General features: G+C 42.2%; 2 protein-coding genes across 2 annotated transcripts in view; one reads left to right on the forward strand and one right to left on the reverse strand.

The window, feature by feature from the left end:
• The window catches only part of chac2 (ChaC, cation transport regulator homolog 2 (E. coli)), a 5,489-nt gene extending 4,236 nt beyond the window's left edge, over nucleotides 1-1,253 (forward strand). The window contains exon 3 of the mRNA XM_061756996.1: nucleotides 1-1,253. This exon is cut by the window's left edge and continues 401 nt beyond it. The gene's annotated coding sequence lies outside the window, so the exon portion shown is untranslated.
• Nucleotides 1,254-2,001: 748 nt separating this feature from the next.
• The window catches only part of psme4b (proteasome activator subunit 4b), a 30,147-nt gene continuing 7,231 nt past the window's right edge, over nucleotides 2,002-24,917 (reverse strand). The window contains exons 9-47 of the mRNA XM_061756960.1: nucleotides 24,017-24,109; nucleotides 23,677-23,855; nucleotides 23,474-23,560; nucleotides 23,208-23,394; nucleotides 23,040-23,129; nucleotides 22,497-22,561; nucleotides 22,263-22,413; nucleotides 22,084-22,182; nucleotides 21,674-21,743; nucleotides 20,496-20,563; nucleotides 19,640-19,843; nucleotides 19,178-19,335; nucleotides 18,742-18,837; nucleotides 18,605-18,660; nucleotides 18,475-18,531; nucleotides 18,324-18,379; nucleotides 17,407-17,505; nucleotides 17,259-17,321; nucleotides 16,647-16,742; nucleotides 16,384-16,515; nucleotides 15,632-15,841; nucleotides 15,432-15,556; nucleotides 15,282-15,335; nucleotides 14,954-15,083; nucleotides 14,456-14,537; nucleotides 13,879-14,032; nucleotides 12,936-12,999; nucleotides 12,737-12,862; nucleotides 12,508-12,660; nucleotides 11,750-11,854; nucleotides 10,853-10,944; nucleotides 10,652-10,783; nucleotides 10,211-10,416; nucleotides 9,257-9,342; nucleotides 8,903-9,031; nucleotides 7,760-7,915; nucleotides 6,194-6,332; nucleotides 4,702-4,835; nucleotides 2,002-2,747 (exon numbers count right to left, since the gene is read on the reverse strand). Of these exons, the coding sequence (XP_061612944.1) occupies nucleotides 2,613-2,747; nucleotides 4,702-4,835; nucleotides 6,194-6,332; nucleotides 7,760-7,915; nucleotides 8,903-9,031; nucleotides 9,257-9,342; nucleotides 10,211-10,416; nucleotides 10,652-10,783; nucleotides 10,853-10,944; nucleotides 11,750-11,854; nucleotides 12,508-12,660; nucleotides 12,737-12,862; nucleotides 12,936-12,999; nucleotides 13,879-14,032; nucleotides 14,456-14,537; nucleotides 14,954-15,083; nucleotides 15,282-15,335; nucleotides 15,432-15,556; nucleotides 15,632-15,841; nucleotides 16,384-16,515; nucleotides 16,647-16,742; nucleotides 17,259-17,321; nucleotides 17,407-17,505; nucleotides 18,324-18,379; nucleotides 18,475-18,531; nucleotides 18,605-18,660; nucleotides 18,742-18,837; nucleotides 19,178-19,335; nucleotides 19,640-19,843; nucleotides 20,496-20,563; nucleotides 21,674-21,743; nucleotides 22,084-22,182; nucleotides 22,263-22,413; nucleotides 22,497-22,561; nucleotides 23,040-23,129; nucleotides 23,208-23,394; nucleotides 23,474-23,560; nucleotides 23,677-23,855; nucleotides 24,017-24,109 (4,518 nt within the window). The 3' untranslated portion in view covers nucleotides 2,002-2,612. The remainder of the gene's footprint in view (nucleotides 2,748-4,701; nucleotides 4,836-6,193; nucleotides 6,333-7,759; nucleotides 7,916-8,902; nucleotides 9,032-9,256; nucleotides 9,343-10,210; nucleotides 10,417-10,651; nucleotides 10,784-10,852; nucleotides 10,945-11,749; nucleotides 11,855-12,507; nucleotides 12,661-12,736; nucleotides 12,863-12,935; nucleotides 13,000-13,878; nucleotides 14,033-14,455; nucleotides 14,538-14,953; nucleotides 15,084-15,281; nucleotides 15,336-15,431; nucleotides 15,557-15,631; nucleotides 15,842-16,383; nucleotides 16,516-16,646; nucleotides 16,743-17,258; nucleotides 17,322-17,406; nucleotides 17,506-18,323; nucleotides 18,380-18,474; nucleotides 18,532-18,604; nucleotides 18,661-18,741; nucleotides 18,838-19,177; nucleotides 19,336-19,639; nucleotides 19,844-20,495; nucleotides 20,564-21,673; nucleotides 21,744-22,083; nucleotides 22,183-22,262; nucleotides 22,414-22,496; nucleotides 22,562-23,039; nucleotides 23,130-23,207; nucleotides 23,395-23,473; nucleotides 23,561-23,676; nucleotides 23,856-24,016; nucleotides 24,110-24,917) is intronic.

Raw genomic sequence — 24,917 nt, forward strand, 5'->3', positions numbered from 1 at the left:
GGTGCCTTGAGTTACGAGTTGAATTTGCGCCGTTATTAGTGGAAAAAACATTCACATTGTGCGCCTCTTCTGTTGTGTACGCTTTGGCCACCAGGGGGCAGTATAATACATAATAAATTAAGAAGACAACTCAGCTCAGTAAGCTGCAGTAGTAGTCGTCATTTTTCGAGGTTAAAGAATATATGCTCGTGTTATTTCATCACATCTATACGTGTTGCCAGACTGTTTGTGTTCAAATTCACTGGTTTAAAGGTTTATAACTACCGTAAAATCGATGCGACTTTCATGAGCCCGTCTATGGGGTTTTCCATTGTGCCTTAGCATGACGCAAGCACACTTCTGCAAGTTGTGTTCAATATACAACTTGTAATTCTTTTAGTTTGCTGTTTCGTTTGACAGTAAACTTCAACTGGGAATGGCAAAGCCTCGTCATCAGCTTGAAGCCTCTTCGGAAAAATTGTTCACCATCTATCAAACCGCTGCTTGTTGTGAAGTGAGTCGAATTCACTGCCGCCATACACCGCTCTTATCTCAAGGTTTTCCTCACAAGTCAAAGCAAAACAAATATCAAAAGAAATAAAAATAAACCGAACAACAGCTCATCTCTCGATCGACTCGTAAGCCGAGGTACCACTGCATTTCACTACAGCTGATCATCAGTCTTAGGGTTTATGTCTGTTTGTAAAGCACACAGTCAATACGCTACCTTCCGCTTCAATGTGTTCTTATGCAAAAGTGTTGTTCCAGTTGGAAGCGATGACGCAAAAACACTTGCTGTATCAATCTACAAGAACAAAGCCAAACGAACAGACGAAGGGGAAGTCCAGCAGATGTAGATGGTGAAGGAAACAGAACGACGTTAAAAAAAAAAAATGTGTTCCCAAAGGTGGACTAGTCATATATTTCATTATTTTTTTCCCTTGAGTTTTCTGGAGCTGTTGTGCATCCCCTTTGGTCTGAAGCCCCAGTGAGTACAAAGTTCAGATTTTGAGCATGAACTAGTCTGAGCACAAAAACTGAGCATCTATTTGTATAGTTAGATAATTACTCATGTTCCATTTTGTGGGTTTCATCTGGATGAAACAACATATTTCTGCACGTGTTTCTGTTTATGAACACATGAAAAAACAATTAAAATATTAAAGCTTAGCCTTACCTGAAACAGGGTTCTAACCGGCAATCTTTCTGTTGTGAGACGACCGCTTGATCCAATGGACTGTCCACAAAACTGAATTAAAAAGTACATGTCTGTGCAGATGACCCATTTATTGAACAATATAGTATCATCAACACATATAAATGCTTTTATATAGGTTTTTACAGACTTAATTATATTATTTAAAAATTATACATCAGATTTAGATTTGTATATTAGTAAGGTCATAATTATGTATTTAAAGCATCCTAAGCACATTTTATGCAAAATGTGAGCATTTTTAGCAAAAATTATCAAGCAATGTACAATGTACTTTTTTGCTAACATATAATACACTATATACATATTTACAAAGCTAAATATTTACTGTATATTCAGCATATAACTGATATGTTATTTGACGCCTTAACTAATCCAAGAACAGCTGATTCTCCACATGAAGGATTATAACAAGCATAATAATGAATACAAAAATATTTACTGTAGTTTCTTGTGTATAACGCGCACCCATGTATAATACGCACCCCCAAAGTTAACTCAAATTCTGGAAAACCCTTCTACCCATGTATAATGTATCTTTACAAGCATGATTTTGCTTCTACCCATATGATCAAAACATGAATTATTATCTGTATTTTTTAGTTTTTTCAAAAAATTATTCTGAAGTTAAGCACTTTATTTGAACACATAATACTTGCTTTTTATTTACTTGGTCTTATTTTGAAATTCACAGCCCCACTTTTATTTAGTAAATGAGAAAACACATTTGTGCTCCAATGTTCGATTACCTAGGCAGAATTTTTTAAGATGGGTACAATTCTTTAAAGAAAATGTGAAAGGCCAGGTAAAACATTTAATTTTATTTTAATGTGATTCAAATGAAACTGTCAAGCATTTCAGAAAAGCATTATCGTTAAACAAACAAACCTTAAAGAAATTGATGATGGTTGTTCAGTTATCAGTTGTATTTAAAAACAATATTTCACAAATTCTGCCAGGGTATGTAAACTTATTATATGCAGTCATCCGTACCCCTGTCATATTGGAATGAAAGTGTAGGCTACACCTTTCTCATAACCTCTTGGTGGGGGTGGCATATTGGAATGAAAGTGTACAGCTTTTTCATAACCTCTAGATGGCGGCATACGCTTAGAAAATGTGAAAGTCCCCCCCCCCCCCCCCCATTTTACGCTATACCTATGTATAATGCGCACTATTGACCTTTGACAATTTTTTGGGGGGAAAAATGTGCATTATACACGAGAAATTACGGCACTTTTAAAAGATAAACCCAAACCAGTTTTCCCAGGGAGTGTTACTGTTTGTCCGCATCCAGTTAAGAAGATGAAGGCTGACTCTCCGGGTAGCTTCCCAGCGGCAACGCTCCCACCTTAGTTAAATGTCACTCGAGCAAACAAACAAACAGACAAAACAGTTCCCAGCATTGCCATTTTTTTCAAGCGTAGTAGCACGGCGACACCAGCAAGTCTGTGAGCACCAGCAGCTGGTCGTCGGTGAAGCGCTGCCGATGCGCCTGCCAGTTGTCGTGGTGCGTACGACGGAACTCCGATAGGGTCTTCTTCACCGTCATCTTGGAAGCAAACAAAACACACGCACAACTGCAGGGATCCACATTTTCTAATCTAAATTATGTGCCTCGGCTCAATGAAGGTTGAGATCCGCTACCCTTTGGACACAAGTTTTGGAATGGAAGAAAATGTAGTCTATGGAGATGTTTCCAAATTGTATGGCTCCACAATAACTCCCACAGACACAAGCACTGACTGAGCACAAAATGCGGTGGCAGAGTTCACCTCGCCTCACCTGTACATCGCTACATGAGAAAAGTGTGTGAGAAAGTTGGAGAGGTGCTGTGTTACTTTTTCATGTCGTCACTGTCCGGCGGAAACCTGGTATGTCCAAATATGGTCAATTGCATATTTTTTCACAAATCGATACTAGTGGTCTGTTCCCACGTCATTTGTTATTTCTACACATTATTAACCAATTCAATCGTTGAAAATAGCTTGACAACAAATCTGTTCACTTTCTTGAACTGTCTGAGAAGTCTTGTAAAACTCTGCCTCCACCCTCACTCTGTGGGAGCCGTGTGGCACTTTGTCGCCTCAAGATTGAAAGTCTGGATATTTTTAGACAAAAACGAAAGAAAATAGTTAGGTTAGCTATATTTGAGTGAGCCTGTTTTCATAAAAATGTACCGCTGTCATGCTTCAGTGAAGAAGGAAATGGTCAGCCACGAAGTTAAGCTGGTGTGAAGATTAATTTCCACCTATTATTACACTGCTTCGTCAGATCATCGTTTTATGTATTGCAATAACTCATGGCTCCAAGAGATTTGAAAGAGTTTGGGAAGAAGGTGTAACCACAATCGACTGACTGCTTTTGTGAAGTATAAAGTCTGGTCGTGAGCGCATACTTTGATGTGGACAGCTACCCTTTTAATTAATGACAGCGTAATAAATTAGCCATTTTTTTGTGTATTACCGATGGAAGATAATTTTGGGCTGTGGTTACGTTGATGTGAGTGTAAATTGGTATATGATAGCAAGATAAGGTATAACACCAACTTGAACAAAGCGGTGTTTTTTTTATTTCCTGAAAGGTTTTACTACATTTTGGAGGTGCGAGGATTCCGCCCGACAGCGACTCGGTACTATATAAAATAAGACCGCTTCACAGTGTAGTATATTCCTGTTTCTACACCGGCTATACAATGAATTTGGTCTCCAGTTCCCTCGCTGATGTGACACCAAAACATGGCAGCGTTTCACTTTGGGGCCTTCCAAAGAGAATTAGTTATTTACGATTGCTCCAAAACAGATTGATATTTTTGGAAATGGCTGCCAGTTTCCTTTTCTTGAGCAATAAATACATAAAGGAAACTTGTTAGTGAAATATAGGCCATCTAGACATTTTAAGGCCACATCGCCTAGCCCTCAGTCTTTCTAGCAATCCCTCTAGCGACACTTCTCTTTTTGCGATTAAAAACTAACGAGGCCGCTTCTCATTTATTGATGGTAAAAGGCCACGCGCGAGCCTCAGAATTAGTGCGACAGGGCTGTAGAGAGAGAGAGAGAGAGAGAGAGAGAGAGAGAGAGAGAGAGAGAGAGAGAGAGAGAGAGAGAGAGAGAGAGAGAAAATACGCAGCCAGAGCACGAAAAGGTGAACACAATATGAGTGAAGATGTACTCGTGAGTTATGGATGGGCCGGGTTCATTTGAATAAATGATCGACTCGAACCGGACGGCTGCAAAACCTTTTTTTAATGGACTGGTCGGTGTCTTAAAATCTACTGAACTGTGTGTTGTTGTTTTTTTTACTTTGCAGCAGAACGAGTTGCTGAATGATCATCGCTGGCTGGCGTGCCGCGCTCATCTATTATTTACACCCATTGACCACATTGTGTACATCTGAGACCCGGGGCTCTATATTTTCCTCAAGTGGACACAAATTGGACGCAAGCTATGATATTCTCTCGGTTTGTTGTTGTTGTTTTTTTTTTTTTTTTTTAATGGGGCGTGTACCTCGATGGGCTGCGGGTCGTTGAGGTGGTCGCTCAGGCCCATCAGAATCTGCGGCATCCAGGTGGGTACGTCGTAAGGACTGGACAGGATGCACGCGCTCAGGCCCAGCACTCCCGCGTGGCGACGCACCAAATCTGCAAAGACACAAGCAAAATGGCCGTCACCTTTTGTGAAGGACGTTGATGGGTTTTGTATTTTGAGGAGTGAAATGACAGCGGTTCACAAGACTAATCAGCACTTTTTTTTTGAGGACTTAAGTATTTTGTTGTCATTGGATATTGTCATTTATTAATTAAATCATGTTTTTTGGTGCAATTTTATTTATTTATTAATTCAGTTTGCACCATCTTAGATGATCATAAGAATAATCATGTATTTGTCACGTATTTTGTTTTTAATAGCTTTGTTGTCACTGAATAGTATAATTTATATAAAAAACTAATATTAAAATAAAAATATTTGTGAAATTTCTTTTGTTATTGCATAATTCTTTTGTTTTTACTCAATGTATCTATTTCATGGGCTAATCGTATTTTTTTATATATTTTTTTAGCTGCTTGGTAGAATAGTTGGAATGACAGAATCTTAAATCTGTAAACGATGTAAGTATTAGTAAAGGAGTCTGCTATTACTATTTTTTAATTACGTTGTTGTTCATACTTTTCTTTATTTACAATTTTGCATTATCACTTATTTTCTTTACATTATTTTTTTACTCACTTTTTCATTTATATTTAGAATGTGACATTCAATTTTTTCCTATAATGTACAGCTGTAAATAGAATTACTTTTTACTTTTCTAATTGTAGTATTTGTAATTATTAACAGTTTTAACTGCTGTTTTACTTTCTATAATCTAAAATTATTTGTTAAAATTATTTGTTCCTTCAAATTTAATTGTTCCTCACGTCGGGCACTCCGGTTTCCTCCCACATCCCAAAAACATGCATTAATGGTGTTCAAAAAATAGCTCACCAGTGATGGGAAATTGTGATTTCCTAGGAATGTTGCAGAAGTGATCATTTGAAAAAGGTAACGCCTCCAGTCGGTCCAGTTGGCTGCTGTTCTCCTCTTGACTGGAACGCGTAAGAGGGAGCACATAACTGGCCTCCCTTCACTGGACTCATTGTTGATTTTTAAAACACGCCTTAAAACTCATTTATATTCCTTCCATTCTCTGCCCTTGTTTTAGTGTCGCATTTCTTTTCTTTTTTTTTTTTTTTAAACTTTGTTGTTGATTTGAAATGATGCTATGTTCAATTGTCTTGTTCTCTGTTCCTTTTGTATTTATGTACAGCACTTTTGTTGCAGTTGAGGTTGATTTTAAAGTTCTCTATAAATAAAATTGTGTAACAAACTGGTTGCCCTTTGTCTTAATCGGTACCCAAGAAGTAGCTCTCAGTTTGAAAAAGCTTGGAGACCCCACATATTGAGGGTCCTCTAAGCTTGTGTGTGAACTGGGTACCTGATATTTGTGTGTGTGTGTGTGTACCCGTGGAAGCCAGCTCTCCTCTGGCCTTGGTTAGGCACGTGTGACTCAGCGTCTGCAGTTGAGTCTGCAGACTGCGGTCCAGAGGGAAGAAGTGGCACTGCAGCAAACCACTCAGGGTGGTGCCCGCCATGTCCCTCACCTAGACACAAGACGGAGGCCATTAGGAGGCAGGTTTAGGAAGGAAAAGGCAGCAAGTATTTAGTTATTTATTTATTTTTTTTAAATATAAAAAAAGGGTCGTAGGGGGCGATTCAGCTGCACACCTCCTTTTGCATACATTATGAAGAAGCACCACCGAGAGGTGGAACTTGACAACACACTATCTTCAAGGATAAGGTAATCGGGACATTCATAATGAAAACTGTGGCAAACAAATCGAGCGAGTGACTCGGTGTGGCGACCCCTGATGGGACAAGCCCAACAACAACAACAACATAATGAAATGATTATGAGATGGGGCTCATTACTTTTTATAAGAGAATAACCTCCAAAGGTGAAAAGAGTCCATTTACTGGTGGACCTTTGAGTAGGGCTGGGCAATATGACCTGAAAATAAAATACAAAGTTGTGCCTTGAGAGATGAGTTTAATTCGTGCTGTGGCCACACCGGTAACTAAAGAGTCAAAACACTTCCCCTATTGAAGTTCATTTAAAAGCCATTAATACATTGCAGCCTCCCACAATGTTTAGTGAAATGTGTTTTTTAATAACAATATATAAAAACATACAGCAAGACATACACTGACAATACACTGTGACGAATTAAACAGTTTTTGCTTCACTTCAAATGGAGATTGTGCTGCTCCTTCTGGTTTGAGCACCTTGGCACCCGGAGGCAGTATAAAGGCCTTTTCACACTGTACTTGGTGTTCTTGGTGGTCATCGTGGGGCAAGGTGAAGGGGCGACTGCTTGCCCATATTTGGAAGTGCTAGATTAGCGGCCTACCGCTACTTAACAGTTTTAACTGCTGTTTTACTTTCGGTTGTAGCGCGGATGCTTTTCCCGCTCGTCTATTGCTGTTAGCACTCTGAAATCAACACTGTGGCGCATTAGCAGCACATACACAATGTATGGGTTAGTTGATGTGGGAAAATACCTTCATACAGACTTAAGGATACACTTGGAGGCTGTCACTCCTTAGCATTCCACAGTATTAGTTGTTCTTCGCGGACGATAACGAATATATGCCTGTGAGTATTGTTGTATTATCCGTCTACTTGTGTTGTGTCGTTTTGCATTCTTTGTTAGCATTAAGGGAAATGGAGTTTCCTAAGGCAAAGCAGAGTAATTATCAAATATCCGTTGCTTAAAATATAGACTGAGATGATTTTAATGTGACAGAGATAAACACATTGTCCAGTCATTCAACATTTGAAATAACATTGATTTTACTGCTTTCAATAACTCAAAACCCTGTCGCATTATATAAGCAATTGGTCATCTCAGTGTGAAGATGCTTAAAATTAGAACGTGTACAAAATAACACGGTGTGCTTGCAACCGTCCCAAGAACAAAATAAGTCATTTCTCTTTCTTTTTTTTTTTTTTTTTTTAAATTAACGTCACCTCAAGCTGCTCGTCAAGCAGCAGACGCATCACCAGCTTGCGGACTCGCTGCACCTCGACGGGCACGCTGAGCAGGGTGAATAAGTTGGAGAAGACTGTAATCTGCAGGTAGGTCAGCACAGAGTAGCGCGCGTGCCACGACTTGCTGCCGGCCATCTGTAAGGACACGCGCGAACGCGCAGGTTAGCCACGCCGCGTCCGTATCTGCCGCAGATCGTCTTGTATGTTCATGTAGACCACCTTCAAATGTCAAAGCACGGTAATATGTGGGAGCGTGAAGAATGAGGCCGTCCTCGGCGGCTACATGACGCATAATTCCAAATCTTATCAGACGGAATAATGTATTCGGCTTCATACATGATCACGCGTAAGAGGGTGGACGGGAGCGGACGTTTGTGTTTTGTGACATTGCGTGAAAATGGCAAAACAAAACAGGGGGTGTAAAGGGTCATTTTTGGGGAGCTGAAATTTTGCTCAATTTTTCTGTCCTACCTGTAGGGTTAATATATCACAAGTTAGCATTGTTCAGCATTTAAAAAACATTGAACAGCAGCAAAGCTCAAAGTCATGAACTAAAAAAAATAGGATTACATAACCCCTTTGAAGAGCATTACAACTTGATTATATTATTACGCTAGATGACACATTCCGATCCGGACAGTGAAGATGCAGCAAGTTAGCATCTAAAATACTTTAACAGAAAAGCTAGACGTCATAAACTAAAAAAGATTTTTCTGCTAAACTTTTAAGCACAGTACAATACATTTACATTTAATCTTTAAGAACGATTTCTTTTTAAACAGTTATTTGAGTGCAATTTTTATTTAACTTATATGTAATACATTTTAAACGATTCTCTAAGTACATTGTCTTTTTCCCGTGCACAGTGTTAATGCTCAAACAGTGCATAATGTTGCAGTGGATTACAATAATAAATATACTTTTTAGGAACCCCATTACGGTGGTCTTTGGTATATCAGTGGTGGCATTTTGCTCTACTGCATAAAATGGCTGCCATTCCCTAATGGTAAATGCCATACCTTTTGTGAAACAAATCAAACTAAAAGTCTACACATCAATGGCATTTTGATTGGTGTATAAAGGCAAATGTAAAAAAAAAAAACTGTTGTGCGTGTGAGTGACCTCTTCCAGGGCTGCCAAGACGAGAGGGATGTGTTGGGGATAGAGCACGCCCTGGGACATCAGAGAGAGGCATGTGCGAGCGTCCTGTTTCATCTCATCATAACTCTCATCAATCTCCACCGGGGCAATCTGCGAGAGCGGCGCGCGAGAGAGAAAAAGAGGGCGACGGCGAGAATGAGAGAGAGGTGGGGAAAGGTAGGGCGACAGCAGGGAGGCAGCGCTGTGAGTAAATGAAGAGAGAAATGGAGTCTAATGGCCAAGTAAGATGGAGTGGGTAATAACGTTGCACTGGGACTCTCTCTCTCTCTCTGTGTGTGTGTGTGTGTGTGTGTGTGTGTGTGTGTGCGCGCTTGCCTTGAAGAGCAGAGGCAGGAGTTGAAGTTGCTGGCGTACAGGTGTAGTGAAGGTCCGCCCGGCGCTCGCCAGAAGCCATTTCAAGACTAGAAAAATAAAAAATGTATATATTTTTTAAAAAATGGAAAGAAAATCACACACACACACAATATAAAAAGCTAGTTCATAAAATAAACCTGCCAGGGTGACCTCACTGTGACGCTTTCATACATTCCAGATTTATTGATCTCACATTTTTATTTTAAAGCAATACTTGAAAAAGCTAATGTATTAATATCATCAATCATAATAATACAATTAAATATGATATAAAAGCAATATTTTTGCATTAAGTGAATATATTCTTTGAGTGGTACATTATAAACAATGATATAATTAATATGATTAAGAAAATAATATTTAATATTGTTAGTATTGAATTACATAAAAGTAATACGAATTAAAACATGACATTTTGTTTAATGCAATACAAATTTTAAACGGTAACACGATTTATTAAATAATTTCATTCATATTTTGACATCAAATGTATTTTTTGACAGACACCGTGTAAATATAATGAATCCGATTTAATCGGCAATATGCAAACTGTATCGGGTCCAGGGACAAAATACAACCGTCTTAACTTACATTATGCTTCATTTCATCACGGACGCAAGCTAACCCAGACAAAATGGAGGCAAAGGACCAACTGGGTTTGTTGAACCTTTTTTTTTTTTAATTTTTTTTAATGTAGCCTATTTTTGTAGTGAGCATGACTAATACATTCTAATGCACACTGCAGCACTTTGTGACCAGGAACACGGGCTAAAATTAGACCTGTGACATCTTTTGTAAGCTCCCCACCTGACCACCTTTTAGAGTGTTCTTCCCCCCCCCCCCCCCCCCCCCGCTCAATTCACTACATTTCTTTCCCTAGCTTTGCAAGAAGCGGGCAAAAATCAGCATTCTGACCCGTCTTGAGCAGCTTGACAGCCTGGGTGCGCTCGTCGGTGGTCTCGGGGGCGTTTTCCTCGTGCACGTGGTTGTGGATCTCCGCCTCGGACGTGAGGGGCTTGAGCCGCTCCAGCACCCGGGTGACGAAGTCGGCCACGTGAGGGGAGGAGGTGGACTGCGTGTGGGGCAGGGCCACGTCCATCATGAAGATGTAGGTCAGGACACTGGAGGAGGAAGAAAGAGAGAACAAGTTCAGACACATCAAGAATTGGCTTACAGCTCAAACAGTTGGCAGATAATGAACAATTGTCAAAATTGATCTCAAACTAAATATAAATCAAAGAATTACACGACGATAACTTTGTCTGCTAGCTTAATGCTAACACAGGATGCAAAACGCCAAAGACTACAGTAGGTTACCACGATAAGTACAGTACAGTGTTCGTCTGCGGGAGGTACCTGCCGATGCGCTCGCGTACGTTCTTGTACACTTGCGTGAGTTTGGGTTCCAGGTAAGCGAGGAGCCTGTGCAGGAGTTCCGACACTCGCCACTGCTGCTGGGCCAGACCCCCTTGGAGCACGTACAGCAAACTGACGCGCAGACCGCCGCGATGTTACAAAGTGGGAATTTTGAGATGACGTGAAGACGAGAACGAGTACCTGGCGTCTCGGAATGAGCTTCCCTCGCCGACGAGCGGCGTCTCCATCAGCAGTTCCAACAGCCAGTGGAGCTTCCGGGGGTCGCGACCCTCCTATTGGACAAAAAACATCTTTTGGGATTACACTAGCATTTTCATATGGGCCAATGCAGTAATGCCGTTACCACTCCAGTCCTGCATGTGTCAGTAATTAGTACTCATTTCAAAACCTAATCTGAAACCGTAATCCTGTCTTCAAACCGTGTTTTGAGACCAGAAACCCTAAATTTGAAAGCCAGACCCAAACTTGAAACACTAGTTTGAAAACACTTAACCCTGGCTTGAAACTCTACTTTGAAACACAAGCACTGGCATGAAAACCTATTTTGAAACCCAAATCCTTGTTTGAATTCCTAATTTAAAAACATACCTACGTCTTGAAACCTTAACTCTAACCCTAATCCAGGTTTGAAACCCTAATTTGAAAGCCCTACACCAATTTCAAACCCCAATTTGACGCCCTAACATTTGTTCAAAACCCTAACAAAGGCTTGAAACTAATTTGAAACCTGAGTATTGGACAATTGTTCCACCAAGCTGTTGGATCAGGTGCTCCAATGCAAGTGGACTGTAACAACTAATGTGCACCTTTACTAATTCCTCTGAAAATTACAGTCTACTGTAAAGATTTTTTAGCCATCTGATGACATGCACTTGAACTTGCTCCTCGTGAAAATAATTTCACTTTTCATGTAAGTCGGTTCAATAAACAAACGTAAATGAAATTATAGTTCAGGGAATACATCTTTGTCGGCGCGCCAAAAATCCAATTTCCAATGAGACCAGATGGATTTCTTCCAACGGCATTTTTCACCACATTAAATAAAGAAATGTGTGCGTCGTGCGGAAGCGAACTCACGCATGCCGTAGCAACGCAGGTGCCCCAGTCGGTGTAGGTTTCCACCGTGACGTTACTCAACGCCGTCCTGATCAGCGGGCACAAAACCCGCCATAACTTGTCCACCTACACACAAAAACACATCAATAATATTGAGGTTTCTTTGCAAATGGAGAAATTGTTATATACAGTGGAAACCTTGACTTAGGAGTTTTATTTATTCCTTGACCACGCTCGTAACTCAGTTTACTTGTTTACCAAACCAATTTTCCCCTTTGAAATAAAATGGAATCGTAATTGCCTAGAAGATGCCACAAAATTGCAGCAAAGCACTACTTAAGTCTAAATAAAACTCAACTAACTTCAACATACTTAATTGATAGCTGCCTTATAAACGTTTTACCAATAGAGGGTGCTAACAGACTGTAACATGGTCATCGGGACTCGCGCTGGTTTACATGTCGATGTTACTTACGTTCAATAAAAGGTCAAATTGATGTTTAATGTTAATCTATTTCGTTAGTCATTTATACTTATTTGACATTTTTTTTCTTGTACGTTAAACTATAGTTATTCCCTATAAAGTCGATTATTTTTGGCAATCTCTTTTGATGTCTGGAACGGATTACTTGGATTTACATTTTTATGGGAAATACTGTTTTGGTTTTCGTAAGATTTGGCTTTAGGCAGAATCTTCGGAACGGATTAATCACGAAAACCGAGGTTGAACTGTACACACACATATATATCCACATATATTGTACTAGTGTGCGTCGTGCCTTGCTGAAACTCCACAGTTTGCTGCCTCTGATAAGCCCGGCGGCGATCTCGCACACGCAACGCTGCGAGCTCTCGTGCGGGTCGGCGGCCAGCTGCTCCAAGTGCGGCCACAGCAGAGGCAGGAAGACGTCGCCGTAGTTGCGAAAAAGGCCCTGTCGAACAAATCGCCCAGCGCAGGTCACTCGGGCTCGGGGCCGCGCCGAGCCTCGCCCAATGTACGAGTCGCACCTTAAAGAGACAGAAGCGACGTGGGTTGAAGCTGTCTTTTCCTTTGCGCTCCTCCAAAGAGAGGAACTCCATGAGCTGCTCGATGAACTCGGGGTCGGAGAAATATTCAAAGATTATTTTTTCTGCCTAAAGAAACAACAACAACAACATACGAGTGAGACATTGCTTCTGCTGTGTGTGTCTGTGTGTGTGTGCGCACCTCATTCATCTCCTCATACGGCAGATCATCTTTCAGCTTTTGAGGAGCGTAAATCATCATTTCTCTAAAAGGACACAAAGAGAAGCTTTAATGTGATGTAAAATCTATCTATCTATATATTTTTTTTTTTTCAGTGTTGCTACAGTGTTATTTTATATTGGGAACAGTGTCTTAGAGTTGCCAAGAAGGTGGTTATAAATAAAATGTATTAGTATTTTTAGGTTTTTCATCCAGTCAAACTAGTTTATTTATTTACAAAAAGATCTAAAACATAGCTGGAAATTTTTTTTTAATATTTTTTTTTGTTTTTAGCAATAATAATTGCATAACAAATCTGCTCAAATATTTATTTAATTTTTTTTACATTGGATTTCTTCATTATTATAGTGGCGGTGTTAATACATAGTGTATGGTATCCTTGAGTGCAGAAAAAGGCACCAAAAAGGAAATATTACTGCAGTTTGACCTAGTTAAAGGAAGATTTTGTTAATATGAACACAATATAAATGTCTTTGGTGCCTAAAGATAAATTCATTTTTACAATTTTAAATTGTTTTTCCTATTTTTGTTTTTGAATCTGTCATTGTGCAGGGATGTATGGACGGTTTACATCCCTTATCTAGATTAGAGCACACAGGAAGAAGACACGGACGAGGCGTTATCGTGTCTGGGGGATAAGGAGCGAGGATGAATGAATGGAAAAGTCCATTAGTCAGCAAGTTGCCTGCGTACGGGGACAGGAAGTACCGCCCCTCGACTTGTCTTATCTGGGCCAGGCTGTAAGTCATCCAGTCAGGCTAAGAAGATCTAGACCGGGCCATGCGGCGGCGCCCCCTCGTTAGTGCCCCTGTCGCAGTTAAAAAGACATAAAAGAGTCCCCCACCTCCCACGGCAACACCGTGAGGGCTCCAATCAACGCCGCCAACGGTCGTTTCCTCCTCACCTCGGCCACGAGTAGTAGCCCACGTGGGTTTTCTCCACGTGCAGCTGCGAGTCCCACGCCCTCTCGCTGAGGGGCAGTTCGGCGCTGCGGTACTGCAGCCAGCGGTTGGCCTGGCGGTCCCCGGCCCACACGCCCTCCGGGTCCAGCACGCCGCCTGCATCCACACAATCATGAATCTGTTGCAGCCCAAACCAAGAATTGCATAAAACATTAGAGAATGTAAAGAGAGAAAATGGTTTGATAAAGTGTAATTACGTTATGTACTGTATGTAGTGTTCGTGTGTTGGATGTGTGCCTTTAAGGGGCGTGGCCTAATGACTGACTTCAGGAGCCGGAGTCAGGTTTCTTCAGTGTGAGCGTCTGGGCGTGAGTTGTGGCTTACAGCAGCTCATTGGAAATTTTCTCATTTGTATTAGTGTGTTTGACTGTTTCTTCCGTTCAACAAACGGCTGAAAGTTCATCTGTGGCGGGCATTGTGGCGGGTGTTACTCGTACTCTGCCACTTTATTAGGTACACCACGCAGCGAGCATGTGTATCCAACGTTCCGGTCAATGAGCACATTCTTTTCCTACTCACTAACGTCAGACGGCTTCACTGCTATTTTCTTTCGTGGTCTTTTGAGCTGTTTCAAGATACCGGCCATTGCTGATATTGCCACCTAAGAGAAACAGAACATAACACTGTATATAACATTACAAAATATACTCTTAACGTGAACTACATATTGTTACAAATGGTTAATAGTGTATTTAACAATGGGATATTCACAGGTCACCATTTTTGAATTCACAGATGTATTTTTCTCCTCTATGCAACCATATCTTAGCTATTCGCGGAAAAACTCACCATATGGCGACTATCGGCATATATTTGTGCTCTTTCTTCAAAGCATTGGCTAATAGGAAAGTAGTAATTGGTTCCCTCTTGTGGCATCTATATGCAATTACAAGTTCTTAAGGAGCGGGGTTGATTACAATTTTTTGGTCTTGGTCCCTAACCGCTGTGAATCTTGGAATTTCACTGTTTATAGCATCCCAACAATTGGCATATAATGACATGTAGAAGAGGGCGGACCTTGCGTATGGTGATGGAGTCGTGTATGAGGCTCTGCGTGAAGTAGAGGACGGCGTCCGGAGGCAGCGGGTGATCGTCCCTCAGCAAGAGAGACAGCAAGTCTGCGGCCGTGTGCTCAAACTTCCAGGGCCTGAATCACGATACGTGGAGTGAGAGTGGAGGACAAATATCAGTCTAAGCCTATGTCCAAAATCCTTCACTATTAACTATATAATGCACTATATAGTGCTGTTTTCATGTGTAGTAAGTGTAAAAAGTTTCAGAACCACTGTGGTTTTGAAATTTTTTTTTTTTTTTAGCATATACAGTATATGCATGTAACACTCACAGCTCTCGGTCTTCAAGGCAGTCCAACAGGTCATTAACAAGCTTCTCATATTTCCTGAAAAAGCAAACAATATCTTGTTATTGTAAATGAGACGTTTTTTCTATATAACTATGACAGATGAGGTATGACTTGCTACTTTATGTCTCCTACCGCGCATTAACAACATTTCTGATTCGCTGTCGTTGAAGCCCCTCCTGCAGCTCCTCAACAGATGGCGTCCTCAAAGTCTGCGACGGTGCCATTTGCTCGGCTATCTCCACGCAGCTCTCGGACACCTGAAGATAGGCGGGGGAGACAGACTTTAGTGTTACAAGGCACGGAGGAATGTAATCGCACGCAGGGTGGCTCACGGTGAAAAAGATGCCGACGGTGTCGTGCTGCCGGTGGATCCGGTCGACGATGTCGTCCAGGAGGTGGGCCACGGAGTGCTCGTCCACGGACGCGGCGGGCGACAGTCCGCAGCGGACCAGCGCCGGCCACACGGCGCCCACGCAGTCCCAGTCGCGCAGGCTCACCAGGCACACGCCGCTGTGCGCCGCCTGCAGGCAGTACAGGGCCCCCTGAAGGTGACGTGAGGGTTAAAATTAGGAAGTCTGCGAAATCTATGCCAAAACCTATAAAGGAATAAAAACATGATGAAATGAATGTAAAAAACAAAATTTAACAGTTTTTCAATCATGATTTCATGCTTCAATTCAATTAATTGTGCTGTTCCTTCTTGTGTGCCTGCATTGGCCACTAAAGGGGAGTAATAATATAGTCATAAACACAAACAGAGAAGAGCAGCCACTATTCTCAGTGACTCAACAAGCTGCAATAATATTAGTATATATAGTATATTCTTTTTTTTTTTTAACAGAGGAAAAAGAAGATATGCCTGTGAGTATTGTGATATTGTCTGTCCACATGTGCTGCATCACAGTTTGTGTTCAAATATCAATTCTGACTATCGATGCTAATTGTTAGCCTTTCAATGGCGTTTTCCATTTTGTTAGCTTTAAGCTAGCGGGGGCATTTTTCAGGCAAAGTTGTTTGGTTGTTTCAAATGAATGGCGGCACGTACTGCATCTCCACTGTAGTAGTGTGTCAGTGTGACTTTTACCTTGAATTGCTGCTGTGTGCCGGTGGTGTGTTGCGGTGAGATCAGTTGCACAATTCGAGGAATCAGGTCCCGGTAGGAGAAGCTGTACGTTGCCAGCGCAGTGGTCAGCACATTCTGGGCCCTGCTACGCACCTGCACGGGGAAACAAATTATTGATTCCATTTTGGAATAAGGCTACAACAATATGCGTCAAGCGCTGTGAGTACTTTCCAGATGGATTGTGTATGTGTGTGTGGGTGCGCACGCGTGCGTGGAGGTTGTACCTGACTATAAGTGCTGGTTGACAGCAGCAGCAGATCACACAGCAGCTCCTGGTGAACTTCTTTATATTCCCTGCCCTCCAACACCAGTTTCCTCATCTTTTAATCAAATACTGAAGTTATAATAAGTATATTTTACAGTATACAACCTGGTGCAGTGATTCCCAATCATCAGGTGTGCTATGGGAAATCCAATTTCACTTAGTTTGGTACGTTTTATGTACTACAAATAAAGTTTCGTCTCATCTTTGCGCAGCTATCTAGTCCAGCGAAGTATAGTAAGAGGTAGAACAATTAAATGCTCTTCCAGTACCACTACACGTCATCATTACTCCAGCATATACACGTACATTAGGCGCTGAACGACTAAAGCGATTAGGCGACTTCAAGCGTTAAACGTGGATGTGGCGCGCTAAAGTTGACGAATCGACAATCAAATCATCGACTAATAAACTAATGGACAGTCGACTGAATTAGTCGACTATCGACTAGGTGACTAACAGATTAACGCACTGGTCGACTAATAGACTAATCGACTAGTGCATTCAACCCCTAGTATATTATTCCTGTGACGTTTTTGTTAGTGTGGCTTGTGATTTTTCTCATGTAAAATACCTCATGCTGTAGCAAGACCCGATCGATGAGCAGAGCACGAATGTGCTGCTTCTTCCCGTAAAGCTGTGGAGCAACAACAACACAAAAGCAAAACATTCGTTAATCATTAATTCATCGACATACGGCATTCCACGCCACGCCAGCTCACCCGGTTTTCCATCGACTTCTTGACCAGCGTGAAGCTCTTCCAGCGGGAGTCAAACTCCTTCTTGTGCGTGCCTCGGAAAAACAGGAGGTCACTGATGATCTGCAGTCACACGCCATCGAAGAGTCAGAACTTTGCTCAGGGAGCCACAGAGAAGAACATTTGAAGTTTCATAGTTGTCTGCCACAACAGTCAATAGAAAGGCTAGCATCTCGGATCCTAACAGCTAAAAGGTAGCGTTTGGGTCTCCATGTATTTACATATGAAAAGAAATCTCAGTGTTGGCTGGTTCATCCAAGAATTGCCAAATTGAATGAAAATGGAAACAATTTGAATACATTGTGAGATCTTAAGTGAAGCTAGGTGGTGCTCTTGATATTTTCTACTTTTTAAAATTTTAGATTTTGTATAGTAAATACATTCATTACAAAAATAATTCCTATTTTTTTCTTCTCTTTAAACTATAAATAAAATAAAAATAAACAAACATTTAGTACATAAAATATGCTTAATGAAAACAAATTTCATGACATTTATTTATTGATATATACTAATTGTTACTTTTAGTTTTCATCGAAAACACTACGTCAAAATGTGTTTGTGTCAAGAAATAAATACAAAGATAACATTTTATATACAGGATCTGCTTTTCATTGGATGGCTACAGGAAGCAAAATTGGATATGCCTTGATTTATTCTAGAAATCAGGTTTTTATATCAATATAAATCAACCAAAACATCTTGGGAACATCACTGAAAGTCCCACACAAAATGTGTAATTTGGGATATCATATCAAAAACTTTGTAATAATTAAATACACGACAAAGGCATAATACAACTCAGTTCAGCATAGAACCAACTACAATATAAATCAAACATATCAGCCTTGGCGGAGGTAAAAACAGAGAATCAAAGGCACCTTAATGATGACAAAGAGCGACTTGGTGTCGTCCTCTGTGTGCTCCAGGATGTGATCTGATTGGTAGAAGAGGAGGCTCGCGTTATAGTAGCATGCAGGGAGTGTGTGAGTGTGTGTGTTTGTGTGCGCGCGCACGTGTGTGTTCACTCACGCAGCAGCAGCCTCATGGTGCGGCAGATGGACTCTCGGTAGTTCTCGCGCGAATTATCTGTACCAGCACGGGCGTGACGAATGAGCGAACTGGTCACAAAGTGGCCGGAGGCGCTTGTGCGCTTTCTTACCGTACTCTACGCCGATGTACAGTTTGAACTCCCCCAAGTTCACCATGGAGGGCACTCTGCGGGCCAGGCAAAGGGTAAGAATCAAGCATTAAGGGTCTCCGTGTGTTTTTCTGTGCGTGTGTGTCCACAAGACTCACAGATCCGCTACGTGAGGTCCATCCAGGGGGGGCAACAGGCTGCCCGCCCCGAGGAGGCAGTGATGCACGATGGCGAGGCTCTGCAACAGCTCCTCCCTGTGAAACAAGACACGCATTTCACCCCAGGAAATTGAAAACTAATGCACTACATATTGATACAAATAGTTAATAGTGGATTTAACAATGGGATATTTACTGTTTTGTGTGTTTTTTTCTTTTTTTTGTTTTTTTAAAATCGGGGGGAAAATTAGACATGGCCCGGTTCAAACTGACTCAGGACAATATCGGCCCTTTCTGAGAAACCAAAGGTAACACAACACTGGAATTGAGGAAGTTCCTAAGTAGCAAATTGTGATTCAACCCATTAGTTAATTGATCAATCAATTGAAAGTCAGACACTTCAGTCCATCTCAAAACATAAACACAGTTTCCACACCTGCTCATTGGCTGGTCTCCTGAGACGTGACCCCCGATTCGCTCCAGCTCAGGCTTGAGGAGGCGAGACAAGAGCTGGAAAACAAAGTTCTCCTCCTCTGGGCTCGGCACGTGCCAGCACAGACCCAAAGCGGCAATGTCGCCGGGCCGACCCCAGTCCTGGACCGAGAACCACAGACTGTAGGCGTTTTCCCACCAGCTAAGTAGATCTGTCTCATTTAGTGGTGAAGGTTACAAGATACAGTACATCACTACAAGCACTATTTTGTACTCTCTGATCCTATTTTGACCCATGTTGAGAAGCATCGTATTTGGCTACAAATGCATCGGTGAGAATTCTGACAAACATCACACACAGTACGATGGAATTTTACCTAATGATGTGTTTGAGTGACACAGTCTCTACAAATTCTTAAAGTGAGAGTGAGCGAAAGAGTGAGAAAACAGCGAGCGAATCACCCACTCGTACGGGGAGGTCGTGGCAGAAGCCCCCCGCCGTGCTGCGGTACTCGGTGGGGTAGATGAGCGACAGCGAGCGCAGCGTGTGCTCCAGCAGGCCCGCGGCCAGCGCGTACGCCCGTTTGCAGCGCAGGCGCACGCACGTGCTCAGGACGCGCTCCAGCTCGCCGCCGTACCTTAACAGCTGCTCGCCATCCACGCGGGTAACCTGAAACACACACACACACATCGCAGAGCAGTGTATTAAAATGGACGCAGTGCAGTAAGTCACAGCGTTTGGCTCGCTCTACTCCCACGAGTAATAAAATATAACAGAGGAGGCATCAATACGGTCGGCTTAGGGACAAAGTGGCCTGATATTTACGAGCGCGTGGCGTACCGGGCGCCCGCTGCAAAAAATGTTGCGTGCTCATCATTTTTCATCAGCACTTCATCTTTTGCAAGCAATATCAGAAACTTTCAGCCGAGATGAAATATCAACTCTGTGCTGGCCCGAAAGCAACACGGTGGTCGAGGACGTCTGCCTCCCTCACACACACGCGCGCGCGCACACACACGCGCGGCGCACACAACCTTGGTACCCCAGTACACTGTAACAGTGGACCCCCGCATACTTGCGGCTTGGCACCCGCAGATTCACCTATTTTCACCTACAGTATTATTATTTTTTTATTTGTGGGGAACTAATTCCGAGAAAGCTTATTGACCGTTTATCCCCACTAATTCAAGAATTTTTTGGGTTTATTTTTTATTTTCCCCAGTTTTTTTCCCATAATTAACAGGTGACAATTATCTTCGGATTGTCACTCGTCGCAGTCTATCCCCCGCGAATAGCGCGGCTCTTCTGTATAGCGTCTCACCTCGGACAGCAGCTGGAGGTTCCATAGCAGCTCTTTATCAAGCTCCTCTTCACTCTGGAGATCCTCATCTACACACACGCAAACACATAACCACACACACACACACACGCACGCACGATAAGATGATGATTTGTTTTTTTGTTTTGTTTTTGTTGCTGAGTTTTGTATTTACAGATTATTCACCAGAAGCTGTTTAATCAAATGAATGGAGGGAGGCTATACTTGCTCCTCATGAATAATTTGCATGAATATTTGTGGCCTTTCATGGATAATTACACGTTTTTCCCCTCCTGTTAAATTGACCCATTTAGTGTTTAAAACTAAAGAAAAAAGGTTTTAAATGAAAAAAGAGGCCCAATTCATTTAGTTAATAATAATAATACACACACACACACATACTGTACATACACATACATACACACACACACATTTTTGTATATATATATATATCTGTATATATAACGGGGGGGGGGGGGAAATGGGATATGACATTTTTGGGTCTTTGGTGAATAACTACGCATTTCTTTACCCTCCTGTTAAGCTCCCGTTAAACATTTAAAACGCAAGAAAATATATTTTTAAATATATACACATTGTTCGTATGGGTGTGTCTCCATTTACCTGTAGGGATGGGAGGGTTGGGTTTTTGTATTCATCCTGTGGTTTTCTGTTTTTATATCTGTGAAACACTTTTTGCTGCATTCTTTATGAATGAAATGTGGTATCAAAACTACATTTTTCATTTGATTTAAAATGAAAAGGATAAAACTTCTATTGGCCTTTTTCATTATAAATTGGTATTTTTATTATTTATATACATTTACCCAGCAGTGACACAAGGAGCAGAAATGTATACACTTCCCCCTCCCAATATTTAACAAAAAAAAACAAAAACATTTTGATCAGAAAGAAAAGTAGTTGCAATAAAAATTGAACGAATCATTCAGTAGTTATGGTATTACGTTGTGTTAATTTTTTTCCGTGTTTGAATCGTGTGCAGTGGGTCATATCAAGTCATGAAACTGTTTTTGGTGCAGCAGAGTAAAAAACAGGAGGGTTAAAGCAAAGACTTGATTCACAGCCAGTGAGAGCTGTGTAATTAAAAAGCTGTAATTTAATTTATACACACAACACACACACACACCCACAAGCATGCACACACACGATGTCCTACTGACTTTCAGTAATTTGGAAAATGAGGCTGCAGCAGTGAGGGACAAAGAGTCGGAGAGACTCAGCAGGATGACACTGAAAAGACAAACACACACACACACACAAACAAAGGCACATTGAGACACACAAGAAATAAAGAAAAGAAACAAAACAGAAGGCAAATAAGTGAAATGACAATAATAACAAAAGTGGTAGTATGCATAGTGTACGTGATGACTACGCACTAACACTCGCACTGACAAACACACAAGCTAACGCACACACGCTCTAACACAGTCAGAGACACAAACATTCACACACACACACACACAATACATTAAAAGACACACGCACAATGACACTAACACACAGTGTAATACACACACATCCACACTAATATTATCGGGTACGCTGTAACACACACCCACCCACCCACCTTTGCGGCCGCTCTGCACATGTCAGCCACCATCCTGCCCGACACACAAGTCTCAAAGATGTTGGAGGTGGCAAAGTTGTACACCTTCTGCAGCGCTACCTAACAAAGTAAGACACAAAAGCACAAGTGTCAGATGGTCCGCTCTGTCTGTGTGTGTGTGGTTTTTGTGTGCGTGTTACCATGTAGATGTGTGTGGCGCACTGCGTGAGGACGGTGCTGACGGTGGAGGACAGGCCCAGCTCCACCAGGCTCTCCAGCTGCGTCTGAGTGTCCGTCTCAGTGTCGTCGCGCGTCTGCTCCAGAGTGCTGCTTTCTATCACGGCGAAGCACCTGCGCACACAAAAGCACACCAGGCCGCGCCGATCATTTAAGACGCAAATCGTACAATTAACCAGTCTTTAACTTGATGTTACCTGTCCAGAAATTGCAGGACAAAGTCTTCAAACTCAGCTGAAGCAAAACACAACTCTTTCTCCATCTGAAAGGCAGGAAGAGCGGCGCACATTTGTCAAGAGTTCTGTTTTTGTTGCATTAATATAGCCGTTTTTCCTACAATTGGTCAATTTAAATGTACTGACTATTTTTTTTCTCATCTTATTGAAAATACTATAATAAAATAAAATGTTCTGTAAATATAACAACTTTGGCGATTTTATTTAAAAAAAATAAATAATCGGTTTAAGAAATGTTAATTACATTCTTTACATTCAGAAGTTTAAATTGTCATTTATTTGTCTTCATTGATCTCTGGTCAATTTATTGTAAATCATAACACTAAACTATTTTACATATAGATTTGACTTCATTAAATAATTGGTTTTTTTTCTCATCTTGACCTGGGCCGACTGTCTGTTTTAAAAATCAAATGTGGCCCTTGAGTACAAAAGAGTTAATAGGCGGCGGTGTTACAGTAAGTCCTACTTAAGCTAAGCGCTACGACTAAACTGACGGCGTACCTCGGATAGATCGTCGTGTCGAGAGGGAGCTGACGAACAGTCGACCAAAGGCACCAGCGTGGTAAACGTGGTGATGAACTGGAACGTTATCTGAAAACAAACCCCGTAAGTCAACGCGGCCTCATGTTACATGACCAAATAGCAAATGAATCCAACCCCAGCCCTCACCATGCACTTGCTGAAGTCGTTGGGGTCCACGCCCGGCAGCGAGCCCATGAGCAGGGGCAGCACGTGCGCGCGTCCCTCCGGGTAGCGCCCGCTGGGGGCCACCAGGCTCCGCGCCATGCCGATCATGCAGCTGAGCGTGGCGGTCAGGGTGTGCGGCTCCGTCAGGGTCTCCATCGCCGCGTACGTCCTGTGTAACGGACGTACGTAGTCAGGTGGAAGGATTGCGTTTGAGCGTACAAATATGTCGCCGGGATTGAAAAACGTACTTCTCGAGCACAGGTGGAATGGTCAGTTGCGGCGTGAGGAGAGCCAGGTTCTGTAGGGCAAAGGCAGCATCCGTACTGCCGTTCTTACTGCACAGCAAATTATAATAGTGATTACCAATGAAAACAAATGACTACTAAATTGTATTCAATTGTAGGCGATTTGTCAAGTTTTATTCCAGATCTGAGCCAAAATTTGTCAGTACCTGAACATGGCCAGCAGCGCGGCACCAGTGAGGCTGCACGTGAACTCCCGCAGGTCCTCGTCGGTCAGCCGGTGACTTTCGGGCACCGCCGTGATCCAGCCGGGGACGGCGTGGCGTTCGCGATGCGCCCGACGGACCACGCTCGCCGGCAGACGTTGGAGCAGGCGCATGAGGCGAGACTGTGCGCGCACACACACAATCGTATAATTTTAACATTATCGTCCAGAGGCACACTGCTTCCAAAAGTTGCGCACCTCATTATGTTGCTGAGAATGAGCCAAGTTCTTATAAATCATACATGAGGAAAAGCTAACGTGTGTGTGTGTGTACAGCTGCTAACCTGCCAGCGACCGTGATTGGAGGGATGATAAAAGGAAGCGATGCTATTAAAGAGGCAGGTCAACTCTTTCTGCGCCGGGTTTCCTGGTCCACCCTGCACATCAAATGAAATCAGTGGCACATCTTCTAGTTATGAGCTACACTGTCAGCTCTCCTTGTCCTTTCTATCTTTTGTGGTACAGTAGAGTGCTCTGCATCCTAAACACGCCACTTTTGTCTAAAGGAAGTTCCTCAACTCACGTCAACATAGTTCCTAGGCACCAAGATGCCACAGGATGGTGGCAAAGCACAAATTTTGCCTCAGTGAAACCACCTCAACTCACTTCAACACGGTTCCGAATCCTTAATGTAGATGGAGGTATAGTGGTCACAACGTTTGACCAGCATCAATTCACATTGGTTTTCTCGCAGTGGAAGGACAATATCAGTTGGTGGCGCTAATGCATCACTAAGATGGTTTGCCAACCGCCAATAAACGAGACAGAAGAACAACAAGAATGGGTAATACTGCATGCCTACGGTAACGCGAAGATAGGAGGGTAAAAGTCGTCAGCGCATTGTGTGTGTGTGGACGGCAAAAAAACTAAAAGACCAAGGATGCCGGTACATTGTGCTGCATACAATTACAACAAGGGAACTGGGAGTAGCCTTTCACATGTAAAAATATTTTTGAGGCTTTTTTCACGTTACGTATTGATAGCACACAGTTTGACGTTGACAGAAAAGTAAACCTCATGAAAATCGGTTGGGAAATAAGTAAGTTACGACTTAATTTCAATGTCCATGCAATCGCCTTTATGTGAACGTCGACCTCCCCAACATGGCCGCCACGTAGCCACGTCGGTTAGCTGGGCTGCTACAGCACGCTGGTGTATCTAATCCTCAAATCTCCATTAGGTATG

This window comes from Phyllopteryx taeniolatus, chromosome 19, assembly GCF_024500385.1.
Source record: "Phyllopteryx taeniolatus isolate TA_2022b chromosome 19, UOR_Ptae_1.2, whole genome shotgun sequence".
Classification (NCBI taxonomy): domain Eukaryota; kingdom Metazoa; phylum Chordata; class Actinopteri; order Syngnathiformes; family Syngnathidae; genus Phyllopteryx; species Phyllopteryx taeniolatus.